Source organism: Engystomops pustulosus, chromosome 5, assembly GCF_040894005.1.
Source record: "Engystomops pustulosus chromosome 5, aEngPut4.maternal, whole genome shotgun sequence".
Taxonomy (NCBI): domain Eukaryota; kingdom Metazoa; phylum Chordata; class Amphibia; order Anura; family Leptodactylidae; genus Engystomops; species Engystomops pustulosus.
This window is the reverse complement of record NC_092415.1, coordinates 77,143,120-77,157,881: the sequence shown is the minus strand read 5'-3', so window position 1 is coordinate 77,157,881 and position 14,762 is coordinate 77,143,120. Positions and strand designations below refer to the sequence as shown.

At 41.1% G+C, this 14,762-nt stretch overlaps 1 protein-coding gene across 2 annotated transcripts in view; it reads right to left on the bottom strand.

Moving 5' to 3' along the window:
* Positions 1 to 12,055, bottom strand: part of GPLD1 (glycosylphosphatidylinositol specific phospholipase D1) — a 39,333-nt gene extending 27,278 nt beyond the window's left edge. For both annotated transcript variants that reach the window (XM_072152435.1, XM_072152437.1), the window contains exons 1-11: positions 11,920 to 12,055; positions 11,616 to 11,671; positions 8,815 to 8,893; positions 7,209 to 7,306; positions 6,965 to 7,075; positions 6,704 to 6,752; positions 3,323 to 3,377; positions 2,377 to 2,484; positions 2,255 to 2,282; positions 2,037 to 2,176; positions 420 to 485 (exon numbers count right to left, since the gene is read on the bottom strand). In XM_072152435.1, the coding sequence (XP_072008536.1) occupies positions 420 to 485; positions 2,037 to 2,176; positions 2,255 to 2,282; positions 2,377 to 2,484; positions 3,323 to 3,377; positions 6,704 to 6,752; positions 6,965 to 7,075; positions 7,209 to 7,306; positions 8,815 to 8,893; positions 11,616 to 11,671; positions 11,920 to 12,007 (878 nt within the window). In that variant the 5' untranslated portion in view covers positions 12,008 to 12,055. The remainder of the gene's footprint in view (positions 1 to 419; positions 486 to 2,036; positions 2,177 to 2,254; positions 2,283 to 2,376; positions 2,485 to 3,322; positions 3,378 to 6,703; positions 6,753 to 6,964; positions 7,076 to 7,208; positions 7,307 to 8,814; positions 8,894 to 11,615; positions 11,672 to 11,919) is intronic.
* Between the last annotated feature and the right edge of the window lie 2,707 nt (positions 12,056 to 14,762).

Genomic DNA, 14,762 nt, shown 5'->3' with positions numbered 1-14,762 from the left:
AGCCTATGCACATGCACATGCATAGACTGACAATGTGCTTTTAAGATGACGTCATAGACGCCATCTTACAGGCAATGCTTACAGGCAGCCCTTGGGTCCTGATCGGACCTGACACTGTGAGCTAACGGCTTAATAGAGATTTGCCTAATTAAATTGATGTTTACAAAACACATCCATTAAAGCATGTGTTTGTTAACACAATGTTGCATTTTGTAAACACAGATGTTAACATCGATTTATTTAGGCAAATCTCTCTTCAGCTGCTGCAGTGCGTTTTGAAATGCATGTGTTAGAGGCCATGCACCCTCAAAGTGATAGAAACATTCTCACAAATGCTTTCGGACAAAAGTTTCCCTGTTATTGTCAGATCCTGGTGCAAACAGATGTATGGATGCATTGACATTATGCTCTCTACTTACAGTCGGAATTCTCTCTTCTGCATATTGCACTGTATGAAGATAGGATTTTCAGGTAGGTGACAGTAACTAAAAGAAACAAAACCATGATTTATTTGGTTTAGTTTATTTTCTTTTGCTTTGACCCCCCTGGAATATATACAGTAGATTCGATTATATATCCCGGCGATAACAATTAATTAAAGGGAAAGATAGCATTGGTTAATTATCCTTAGTATCAGATTGACTCCTAACACCCCCATTGATTAGTCATTTGAAGTAGCTGTGACATTGCTGGAAATATTACAGACTGAAATGTGTAAGAGGAGAAAGCTACATCATCAATCTAAACCAATGAACTGTGCATAGAGCTGTACTTTTCATTACTGCTATGCTCCCTCCGTATGGGTACCTGCAGCTGGATCCAAAGACAATGACCAGATTTATAAAAGAGTGCTGCAGTATACAAATATGTATGGTGCGCCAAATTTTTCAAGACTGGTGCACGGTCTTCAATTATTTGGTACAATCTGCAGTGTTATGGAAAGTGTGGACACAGTTGCACCTTTTTATTGTTGGTGCACTTTCATTATACAGCAACTAAAAACTACCATGCCCCTACAGATGCACAATTTTCTAAAGTGTCTGATAAAGTGCAACCACAAAACAAAAGTGACGCAAACACATAATAAATATGTGTGCAAGCATAGATTTGATATTATTGACCAAACCTAAATATATATGATAAATCTCATTAAAGGACACCTGTCATCAGGTCTGTGTCACTTGTCCTGTCACTACTACCTGTTGGAGCAGCTCACAAGGATCCCATCCCAGCCTTTATCTAGTTATTTCATACATTAATCATTGTAAAATCATCTATTCTTTATTATGTAAATGAGGCTGGTCACATGGTCAGAGGCAGTGATGTCACCCCTGTTACCCTTCCCCCTCTCCTCCCCCTGCTCATGTCTGTGTGTAATGTATAGTAAAGCATGGCTAGTGTGTGTGCTGCATCTGCTGACATGCTGCATCCTCCTAATATACAGGTGAGAGACACAGACATCAGCTACACATGAATCTGACATGTTCTGCTGTAACATGGCTGCCTGGAGCTGCTGTATCTCTCCTATACACACACAGGCTGCAGGGGGAGTGGCCACTAGCACTAGGAAGCACATCATTATACAGCCTCACATCATTATACAGGCTGTCAGTCAAGCACTGGGGGCGTGGCTGTGCCTCCCACTCATGAATAGAGCGGACAGCTTGAATATGCTAGTGCTTCATTGGACATTTCACAGGTCATTTGCATACAGCTTTAGGACCTCATTGCTTAGGTTTACAGGCATGTAGAGGGACAATAAAGGGATAGAGGCAATGCTCTCTAATGGCAGTTTATGAAAATATATTTAGTTTAGGGGGGTTATTTTGCATGACGGGTTCTCTTTAAGATCATAAACTGTGTAATAATTTCAGCCATGAATGTTTTACCTAAACATGGTAGGTAGTAGTAGTGCAGCAGTGATCTATGATTTATCTTGTTGATACATGCCAAATGTTCATTGCAGAAATAGGTATTAATATTTCCCTTAAACCTGAATAACAAAGGATTAACCCAATATAAAATGTGTAACAAACCTTGTGCCATTCTCTAACAGGAAGCTCACTACATGAAATATGTTTGTTGACCAAGCAGCCATGTCGTCCACGCCCCCAAGAAAATATTCATGGAACCTTTCCACAAGAAATGGTGATTTTCTAGCATATGTGGAGTAAAGCTGATGGACCATTGAAAACACAATTAATAATCAATTTCACATGAGTGTTATATATACTTTAGTTTGGTAAATATATACCTTGGAAACAGCCATATATTCCCCAAATCTAAAACAGAAAAAAAAAAAAAACAATAAAAAAATGAACCTTTTTTTAATTTATTTTCTTTTTCCATATGTGACTACCATATCTTTATACTCACAATTCAACAAAAAGTATGTATGTGCAGTCAATTATTACACTCTCCGTGATCATCGTTTTGTTATAAAGCTCCTGATATATGTTAAGAAGGTCCTTCACAGGTATATACCTCGAAAAAAGCGAAAGACAGGTTTTAACCCCTTAACAACCTGGCCCTGTTTTGTTTTTGCGTATACATTTTTTACTCCCCACCTTCAAAAAGCTATAACTTTTTTTATTTTTCCATATAAAGAGCTGTGTGAAAATTAGTGAAAAAATGGGGGGTTGGATTTTACTGACTTCACTGTGCGCCCCAAATTACATGTCTACTTTAAGGGGGGGGTGATTTGATTTTTTTATCCCTAGGTTGTCTGATTGATCCTACCACATACTGGCATACTACAGTATGGCAGCATATGGGAATTTGCCACATATTACAATGCGAAAATCGCACATTGTAATAAACATGATAAAATAAGACCCGAGACATAGTCATAGTAACCGCCCCCCCCCCTGATGACTTCACAGGGGGCGGCGATCGAATCTAATATGGTGGTGTTCGCACGCCACTGGGATTTAAATGCCTCCGGCAGATTTACCAGTGGCATTTACATGGTTCCCTGTAAAGAAGAACTTTAACCAACTGCAGCTCTTTGTCTCCTTTATTAGATGTTGCTCCACTTATTCTGATGTAGTTGAAAACTTTACTCTACCTCTCTACTTTTCTCTATTTCCAAGCAATCAGTGCAATATATATTAGTTTTGCATGTCCCATGTGAATTAGGCGCTCTTCTGATGGTGCCAGGCCATGTCCTTTACCTTAGCGACACAAACACTTCTTAAATACCTGTGCAAGCCATTTTAGCCTAGGAGAACGTGCACAGTCCGACAAAAGTGCGGCGCAAAGCCCATAGTAAATGTGCCCCACTGTCTGGACATTGTACGTATTATCAATGAATTTCACCCACCATTTTTTCTCTAGATAATCAAAGTTAACTTCATATTGACTAAGAACATCGCCACCTGGAAGGAAAAAAATATAAGTATAAAAAAATTCTGATTCAAAGTGCTGTTACTTTCATACTTGTGTAATTTTAATTTAAGCTTTTTTTGTCCAAAAGTCACTACAGACGCACATACTGATAAACCCACCAGTGCTTTGCTGGGCATCTCTGTAGTGCCACAAAGGCTCTGGGTCCACCACTGTAAACTCGACTATGGGGAAGCTCAATCACTTCCCTCAGCTCAGTAGCCATAATGTTACTCAACCTTTTTTTACATCACTCCTTTGCCTGTTGAAATAGTGATTGTACATCTTCTCTTGCTCTTTCGGCAGCCAGAGGAGTAAATAAGAAAGACAGGGGAAGATTAGGGCTGGCTAAGCGCTATAACTTAGTTGCTCTCAGCTCCAGAGGCTTATGGCACTCTGGAGCCGCCCAGCGGAGCACTTGTAAGCTTAATGGAGTGTGAATCTAAGGTGACATTTGCTATATAAAAGAATCATGCTGAACTATTCTCTTTAAAGGAAACATACTATGAGGAATCTACTAACAGGAGTAGATCTGATCGCAGATTCCTTCTGTACTTGCCTGGCCGGGCACTAAGAGCTAAGGCTAATCCACGGCCTAGTACCCTCTGCAGTTAATTTACATATTACTAAAATAACGTTTAAAAAAAGTTAGGATAGATTCCAGGATTATTGGATTACAGATTAGGGCAAAGGCAGATGGGAAGAATCTACTAACAGATCTACTTCTGATGGTAAATTCCTCATGATAGATCAATATTGTGCATATTTGTACACAGGATGGATGGTTTCAATGTGAACATAAAGCATCCAGCCATAGTTATGAAAATGAGATGTGGTTAGATAGATCAATATTGTGCATATTTGTACACAGGATGGATGGTTTCAATGTGAACATAAAGCATCCAGCCATAGTTATGAAAATGAGATGTGGTTAATGCAAATTTTATAAAAAGTATTTATCGATAACTAACTGTTTATGATCTACCATACAGGACCTTATGATTGCGTTCGTGAGTGCAATCTTTGAGGGAACTTGTCACTAGAATGCTACTTTTATCAGGGGATAGGTTACTATTGACAAAGTACCGTATATACTCGTGTATAAGCCGAGTTTTTCAGCACAAAAAATGTGCTGAAAAACCTCACTTCGGCTTATACACGAGTCAATTAAAAAAAAAAAAATTGTAATACTCACCCTCCGGTGCCCGGATCCACCGGCGGCGGCTCCCGAAGTTCAGCACATTAAATAAATAAATTTAGTTCTCACCTTCCGGCGATACTCACCCCCGATCCACGGCGCCGGCTTCCGATCCTCGTTGGTGGCTTTCGATCCCCGGCTGCGGATGTCTTCATTCTTCTTTTGCCGGCGGAGTCACGTCCATGCGATCTCCCCGCCGGCGCTTACTATGATGCAGCGGTGTGACGTCATCAGCGGCGACACCGCCGCATCATAGTGAGCGCCGCCGGGGAGATCGCATGGACGCTCCTCCGCCAGCAAGAGAAGACAGAAGAAGTTGCCGGGGATCGAGAGCCACCGCAGAGGATCGGGGGTGAGTATCGCCGGAAGGTGAGAATTAAGTTTATTTTTTTAAATGTGCTCAACATACATGGGGGCAGGCTGGCTGTATACAGGAGGGGGCAGGCTGTATACAGGAGGGGGCAGGCTGTATACAGGAGGGGGCAGGCTGGCAGGCTGTATACAGGAGGGGGCAGGCTGGCAGGCTGTATACATGAGGGGGCAGGCTGGCAGGCTGTATACATGAGGGGGCAGGCTGGCAGGCTGTATACATGAGGGGGCAGGCTGGCAGGCTGTATACATGAGGGGGCAGGCTGGCAGGCTGTATACATGAGGGGGCAGGCTGGCAGGCTGTATACATGAGGGGGCAGGCTGGCAGGCTGTATACATGAGGGGGCAGGCTGTATACATGAGGGGGCAGGCTGGCAGGCTGTATACATGAGGGGGCAGGCTGTATACATGAGGGGGCAGGCTGGCAGGCTGTATACATGAGGGGGCAGGCTGTATACATGAGGGGGCAGGCTGGCAGGCTGTATACATGAGGGGGCAGGCTGTATACATTAGGGGGGCAGGCTGTATACCACTTGGGGCTGGCTGTATACTACACCCTCGGCTTATACTCGAGTCAATAGGTTTTCACAGTTTTGGTGGTAAAATTAGGGGTCTCGGCTTATACTCGGGTCGGCTTATACTCGAGTATATACGGTACTGCAAAATATATGCCAAATATCTTTTTTAAAAATGTCCGTATTATATGATGTTTGAAATAAAGTATGTGAAACTTTAACTGGCTCATAACAACTTTCCTCTGCTCTATATTATATTCACTGCTTTCCAGGCTTCTGCCTCCCCCCTTTCCCACATCCTCTCTTTGCACTAAAATGCCAGAGAGAGGGTTGTCTGCAGTGAACTGACATGTAATCAGGGGGAGGGAGGGGCAGGATCTATGAACCACGAGCAGAGAAGTGAATATATTGTACGTAGAGCAAATGGAAGTTGTCATTTAAAATTTCCCTCTCTGGGACTCAGACTGAAGTATCTGGCAGTGAGCTGGGTAAAGTTTCACATACTTAATTTCAAACGCCATATAACAGACATTTTTTTTTAAACATTTGGTATATACAGTACTTTGTCAATAGCGACCTGGCCCCTGATAAAAGTAGCACTCAGGTTCCCTTTAAAGGGGTTGGCCAGCTTTGCATTAAATCTTTAAAAAGCTGTACCTCCAATCAGCAGAGCACTTCTATGAACACTTACAGCACAGGACAGGCTACAACACAGTGCATACACAGAACGGGACGAAAATCACTTGTTCCTCGAGTGAGTGAACCAGAAAGGATGTCCAGCAATTAAGAGAAGACAGAAGATGAAGAAGAAGCTTCAGGATTGTACACAAGGATCAGAACAATGAGGGTGAATTCCTTATGAAGGTAAATGACTTAAATGTTTGTTATCCTTCCCCAAAACCTTTCCAAAAATATAAATTAAAGTGGCCAACTAACGTTAAGGTGCTGGAAGGTACATTGTTCATGGTCAGTTAGGATCACATGACCCTCTATCTCCTCCCATTTTATGGACAGGAATGTCTGCCTGATAAAAACATTTCTGAACTTTATTATACATTTATTATACATTTCAAGAAGGTGGGACAGAACTTAAAATATTGCACGGTATATTGAAATGTTACCTTATATCCTGCCCCCGCATATTGCAGAAAGTAAAGTGACCAAACCCCTTTAAAAAATAAGACTACTGATTTATTGTAGATGATCATTTTTTTACTTTATTTTATCTCAAAATTACCAAAATCACCAGCCTGATGTGCTTCAGAGTATGATCCATGAAAATCAATCTAAAGAAAAAAACATGAATATTTTACAAAACAGCAGTAATTATAATAGCAAATACTATATAATTAATAAAATAATTTATAAAAATTGCTACAAGATGAGAGTGAGTGAGGCATTAATTGTATGATATCTATATAAACGACCAAAGTATTTACTGTACTACGGTATTTACATTATGACAATGGTACAATACAAGTGCTTTCTCCATACTTACTTCCCCCATAGCTCTAAGAAAGCCTTGATCAAGCCCCAAGCTGTGCCAGCTCACATCAGCTACCATATGGGAGGCTACACCAAACAAAAAGGCAACCAGTTTCTGAGTGCTCTATATCACAGAGAATAAGAAATTCACAGTTATCCTACCACTGGCCTGCGGACATCCTGCACAGAAATGATGTAATGCAGTAAATTGCAAATTCGTGAGAAATATGCAGAGAACAATTATGGTTGTGCAATACCTCATTCCAGGGCAGCGGATATGTTCTCCTTATGTAATTGACACTAGTCTCCAAGAATGGGGTCCAGTGAGAGTCTTCAGACACATCATGATAACTCCCTACATACAGTATATCACACGGGTCAACATTTTTACATGCATTTGAGTACAGTAGTACAAATTTTTGCAGCAAGTATACAGGCCTTTTATAGTGTTAAGTGTGTGATATAAAGATTGAATTTGTTTAATACAATAAGTTGGACAGATATTTTTTATGACTCAATAGGTTTTTATGCTACAGACATTCATACATATAGATTTGATATCTTAAAAGTCTAATTGTGACTTTATGATGATTTCTTATCAAATATCAAATATATCCTTGAAGCTTTGGTGCTTGTTCTTGGACAGGTGGATACTATCAAAATGAATGAGTCGCCAAAAAAATGATGGTTTAGCAAACTAAGTTTTTATGTTTACTAGATTTTTGATGAATTTTTAAAATAATAATAATTCTTTATTTATATAGCGCACACAGATTACGCAGCACTGCACAAAGCATGTCAAATTGGTCCCTGTCCCCACAATCTAAACAACCTAACAGTATGTTTTTTGGAATGTGGGAGGAAACCGGAGTACCCGGAGGAAACCCATGCAAACACGGAGAGAACATACAAACTCTTTGCAGATGTTGACCTGGGTGGGATTCGAACCCAGGACTCCAGTGCTGCAAGGCAGAAGTGCTACTCATTCAGTCACCGTGCCGCCCACTCAATTTTTTAGATGTTTCTATCACTATATCTATTTATAAAAGGCACCATATATTGCATATATTTTCACAGTGGCCATTACGCCTTATAAATAACGTTTGTTTGCAGAAATTAACTTAATTTATATCTAAATACTATATACATATAAAACATATAATATATATAAAAATATTCCATTGACTTCAATGAGATGGCTTCAGTCTATGACCAAGAAAAAGGCGCAATTCAAACCTGAGGCAACAAAAAATTCTCTAATTTTAACTAACCTATGGAAAAGGCGCAAAAAGGCACAATAAAGGTGCAAAACACCCAAAATGGTGCAACAAAAAAGAAAAAAAGGAAAACTTAGAAAAATTACCTCATATGTGCCACAAAGTCAATTGGGTCATTTATCATAGTTAGTTCTCCTAGTTCTTGTTTCTTTTTTCCTGTTATCATAAAGGTTTTTTTTTACTGTGTTAAATGTGTCAATTTACTTTTCTACATCTGGCACAATTTGAGCTTTTTTGTGCCTATTTTTCTTTATTTCCTTCTTCCAGGAAAAAAAAACTTGCTAACATCTTTTGGTGGCATAGTTGTGCACCTCTTCTATCACTATTCATATTTATGTGGAAAAAAAGGTGCAAAAGGCAGCAAAAATGTCTCAAATTCTAAACAAACTATGGAGTAGGTGAACAAAAGGTACAAATAAGGTGCAAAACACCCAAAAATGTACATTGAACAAGAACTAAACTAAAATATATGATCCCAATATGTTTTATACAGTCCTCATTGTAATGATGATAACCTAATAAAATTAAGTCATGGTATGTGCCAGGTCTCCCATTATTAGATTAATTAATGAATTTCAAACCCCACCTTGCCAGCACAGATCTTGATAAAATGCATCAGGATAAACACTTCCAGCTTGGAAAGCCTCGGGATGTTTAAGCAATAACTATGATAAATAGAAGTTATTTCAGTTATTTTATAAAGATATTTATTTTTTATTTTAAAAACAGTAACATTTTTGTTCCTTCTAAGCATCATTCATCTTTCATTCAAATTTTCCCCCAAATTAATATGACCCATATTACAGTGATACTTGCAAGTAAAAGAGCCTGATTGGGAGTGGTTGTTGCTGAGATAGCTTACAGAGGAACATACTACAGAATTCATTGGGGCACATCTACTAAGAGCCGTGCGCTGCACTTTTGTCGGACCGTGCACGTTCCTCATGTTCCTAAAGTGTGTGTGCTTGGATTGTGGCGGGCGGTCGTCCGTCAAATTGTGTCACACGCCCTATGTTAAAGGAGCACCACAAAAAAGATGGTGAACTCTGTTGGACCAGTGCGGGGAAGCGACACATTCATGATTTCTGGTGCACAACCTTAGTGAATCGCAGCATTATAGACAATGCACTTTTAGAGAACTCTAGTGCACAGGACAGATGCACATGAAAGTAATTGTTTCAACAATATGGGGTCAGGTGAAGGTAGGGTGAATATTTAAAGGGGTTGTCCACGATCAGCAAATAATTAATATTGTTTGCATATTGAAAATGTATAAAATTTTTCCAATATACTTTATGTATCAATTCCTCATGGTTTTCGAGATCTCCACTTGATGCCCTGCTATAGAAAGCTTCTATTTTTATTTCCAGTGGATAGAAATCTGTCTATGGTCATGTGATGGACATGCAGGTGGATGAGCCATTATTATCACAGAGAGTAATCGGAGCCATGTGATATAACAGCTCAAACACCTGCGTGTCTATCACAAGACCATGGACAGATTTCAATCCACTGCAGTAAACATAGAAGCTTTATGTAGAATGACAGCAAGCAGAGATCTAAAAAACAGTGAGGTATTGAACCAGAAAGTATATTTGAAAATTGTATAACTTTTCATCACACAAACCATATCAATTATTTGTTGAAAGTGGACAACCCCTTTAAGTATCTTAACTCTATGTTGTACCTGTTTATATGTGTTTATATTCGCATGACATTAATGGATCCACAAAAACACACATGCTGTCTGTGAAAAACCGGAGGATGCCGGATACACTCCTGAATGTGACAAAGTTTACTTTAAAAAACAGTTGGACGGATTTAAAAAGGAAGCTAAGGCTCTTTGTGTGCAGGTAGCTGAAGGCGTAGCTCTACGGCGCAGAGGTATAAGGGATGTATGAAGAGGGCTCATGGGCTGAGTCCTCTTCATACAGAGGTGGGGGTTTTTGCATTTTGCACAAAACCCCCACCGCTAATAACCGCGGTCGGTGCTTGCACCGATCGCGGCTATTAACCCTCTAAACGCCGCCCGCAAAGTCGCGGGCTGCGTTTAAAAGACGGCGGCGCGCGGGCGCCGCCATCTTTTTTTCGATCGCCACGCCCCCGAACGTCATCGGGGGGCGGCGATCGGTTACCATGGTAGCCTCGGGTCTTCTTTTGACACAAGGCTACATGGTTTATGCAGGTTCGTTACAATGAGCCAGTGGCTCATTGTAATGTATGACCTGCAAAAATGCCATATATTGCAATACTGTAGTATTGCAGTATATGGTAGGAGCGATCTGACCATCTAGGGTTAATGTACCCTAGATGGTCTAAAAAATAGTGAAAAAAAAAAGTTTAAAAAATAAAAAAAATTAATAAAATATTAAAAGTTCAAATCACCCCCCTTTCCCTAGAACGGATATAAAACATAACAAACAGTAAAAATCACAGACATATTAGGTATCGCCGTGTCCCAAAATGCCCGATCTATCAAAATATAAAAACGGTTACGGCCGGCGGTGACCTCCGAGGCGGGAAATGGCGCCCAAATGTCCGAAATGCGACTTTTACACCTTTTTACATAACATAAAAAATGAAATAAAAAATGATCAAAATGTCGCACAGACCTCAAAATGGTAGCAATGAAAACGTCGCCTCATTTCGCAAAAAATGACCCCTCACACATTTTCCGTGCGCCAAAGTATGAAAAAGTTATTAGCGTCAGAAGATGGCAAAATTTTTTTTTTCTTTTTTGTACACATTCGTTTAATTTTTGAAAATGTATTAAAACACAATAAAACCTATATAAATTTGGTATCACCGCGATCGCACCGAACCAAAGAATAAAGTAGGCGTGTTATTTGGAGCGAAGAGTGAAAGTCGTAAAAACTGAGCCCACAAGAACGTGACGCACGTGCGGTTTTTTTTCAATTTTTCCACATTTGGAATTTTTTTTCAGCTTCGCAGTACACGGCATGTTAAAATAAATAACATTACGGGAAAGTAAAATTTGTTACGCACAAAATAAGCCCTCACACAGGTCTGTACACGTAAAAATGAAAAAGTTATGGATTTTTGAAGTTGGAGAGCGAGAAATTAGCCGAAAAACCCTCCGTCCTTAAGGGGTTAAGGTGTATTAAGGTTCTTGGTGCATATAAAACCACATCAGAAGCACCATACTTGTTATGTATTGTTTTTGATGAAACACCTTTTTTTCCCTAATGCAGCCATTAATGTGGTTTGAAAAACATTAAAACAAGACCATCTGGTTCTGCCGTAATAGGAAAGCTTCATTTTTCATATTTTTAAAGCTATAATTATCTTAGAAATTTCAAAAAACAATCAAAACAACAATCTATAATTTAATAATAGTAATCAATAATGTACGGATTGTAACTGCACCTCTCTGTAATTCACATTTCCACTTTCTTCATGAAAATACTCCAGACCTCTGTGAGCTGTAAAGAAAGCACCAGATTATTGTTGCGGTGTAAAATGTATTGCATTCTTCATACACTAAGAAATATTGCAATATTTCTTTTATATACGGAAAAAGTGAATGTACAAATATAGGATAAGAGATGACTGTATTAGGCTACATTCACACGATTGTATGCAGAGGACATATGTTTGCCGCGATGGAGAGGAGGAGTGGTCCCTAGGAGTGGGGATTTCTATATGTTCTAACTAAAATAAAATAACTTACCTATCTCTATATGTGTTGAAATACCACAGGACTCGCTCAGCTGTACATAAAGGGAGAAGACCATATATAATGCAGTATAAGGCGCCATGCTTTCTCAGAGCTTGTGTGAGCCATATGAAACAGAACCGTTTTACAAATTTGTTAGCACAACCTTTGGAGTTTGCTGTCCTTGGGGACAGTGATATTGACACTAAAGTTAAACTTTCAGTTTTATTCTTTGGTAACATGCTAACTGTAGTAGGTAATTCTGCAGACCACCAAGTATCTACTAAATTATTCAGCGCCAAATCTCAGTGTCATAAACAGACAGTTACAGTGGTGCTGTACCCCGTGTTTTACAGTAAATTGCAGCAGTTTTGTCACATTTGCCAAAAATAGCATCACAAATGGCAAGGCAATTGTTACAACGTCTCAAGCCATAAAACTCAGACAAGGTCCTATTCCTCCCTGAGCTAAGCAGTGTTTTTATTCTTTCAGCATTTGAACAGACCTCTCATGCCAATGACACATAGGCTACACACATCAGACCATGGCTCCCTTGTTTGTAGACGGTGAAAAGTGCACAAAGATGCCGATTGTTTGTGGAGCAGGCACTAAGCGCATCTGAGCCATGCCTGGTCCATAGACCACTCCAGTGCTCCACTCTCATACTTGCAGTAGAGCACATTAGCTTTTGGCTACCATGCACCGCTACAGTCCATCTATCACACAGACCACACACTTGCTGTGTGCGGAGCAAGCAAAGTGATGGCGTGTCTGAGACCTGATCAAAGGCTGCTGAGACCTGTGGCTGGAACTGACCCGGGGCAGGTAGACGACATCACATGACCAGGGCCGCAGCTTTGTAAAAGGCACCGAGAAGAACAAGATGAGTACTTTTTTCTTACTATTGGCTACTGGAGACAGCCCTCTGACTATGTGGTACAGTTCTCAGCACTGTGACTACTTGGGGCAGCAGTAGCTACTAGGGGAAGCACTGTACCTACTGCGGCAGTCCTGCTACTGGGGGCAGCCCTGTGACTACTGGCGGCAACACTCTGACTACTGGGGGCAGCCCTGTGACTACTGGGGGCAACACTGTGACTACTGGCGGCAACACTCTGACTACTGGGGGCAGTCCTGGCTACTGGAGGAAGCAATGTGACTATTGGCGACTATGGGGAATAACTGTGACTTTTGCCACTGTAGGAGTCTAACTGGTCTATCTCTAGAGGAACAACGGAACACTATTGAATTTGCCATAAGAAGGTGGAGGAGATGATGATAAAATGAGTAACTTTTGTGTTTCTACATCTTCAGATATGAATTCTAGCAGGAAGAAGTTGACACATCCTACAGAAGAAGATGATCAAAGAGAATTCCTCCAATCCAAGATTTTGGTGCAGGCTGACGCCCGAAGTAGAGAATGATGAGTCTGTTCCTAGATTGACCTGAGGTCCTGCACCAACTCTTCCACTGCAGGAACATCCGAGGGAACGGACAGAGGAAGAGGTGGGCGTGGAATTCATCCAACAAACTGGACCTCTTGGTCTGAAACGATGTGCAACTGAAGTCCATGCAGCTGAAAGATGAGGGTGAAGAACAGTCTGGCAAGGCGATAATGCCAATGACAGACGTGAAATGAGGGCTACAGAGTGCTGCGCCCCAGGATGCCCAGCCACACGAGAGCAATGTCCCCAGGTCAAAATGTTCTTCTGAAGGGCATGTCGGACATAGGTCTTGCCAGGTGGGAGCTGCCGGAGGTCCACTGGAGCGGCCACAACCAGCCTTTCAGGAGGGATGATATGCCGAGGAGCCGATTCTTCCCCAATAAAATTAGAGGCACGAGAGAAAGCATCGGCCTTGTCGTTCTTCTCAGCAGGGTGAAAATGGATTTAAAAAATTGAAACATGAAAAGAAAAGGGACCAACGAGCTTGTCGTGGATTGAGACGCTGAGCAGTTTGGAGGCACAGGAGATTCTTGTGGTCAGAATATAGGCTGACCGGGTGATAAGCAACTTCCTGAAGATAGGGCCATTTTCCAAGGAAAGTTTAATTTCCAGGAGTTCCTGATCTCCTATGGAGTAATTCCTCTCAGACGCAGAGAGTAAAAGCCACAGGAAAGCGTTCGACCTTTGGACCCTTTCTGACAGCTCCGGCACCTACAGAAGAGGCGTCATCCTCAAGCTGGAACGGTTTTTCTAAATCTGGCCATGTCAGAACAGGAGCAGAAGCAAAGGCAGACTTCAGTTTAGAGAAACCTTCCTCAGCCGCCGAAGGCCAGAGTCTGGGATCCGGGGCTTTTCTTGTTAAGGCCACAAAGATGTTGTCTAAGTAGACTATGACACAGGTGTATAGCAAGTCTCTGAAGATATCATTAACAAATTCCTGAAATACTGCAGGCACATTGCACAGTCTAAAGGGCATGACCAGGTATTCAAAGTGCCTGTCTTGGGTGTTAAAGGCGGTCTTCCACTCATCGCCCTCACGGATATGGATAGGATTATATGCCCCTTGAAGGTCCAATTTAGAGAAAACCTTGGCACCACGGAGGCCGTCAGAGAGTTCTGTGATCAAAAGCAGCAGATACCGGTTCTTTACTGTCACTTTATTGAGTCCCCTATAATCAATGCAGGGGCAGAGAGATCCATCTTTCTTGGCCACAAAGAAGAGGATTTGCGGATGAACCCCTTCTGCAGATTCTCCTTGATATAGGCCGACATGGCTGCAGTTTCGGGCACAGACAACGGGTAAACTTGACCTTGTGGAGGTGACGTGCCCGGCATAAGGTCTATAGGGCAATTGTATGGATGATGCTCCACTTGCTTTTCAGAGAAGACGTCAGCATAGTTCAGATAAGCAGT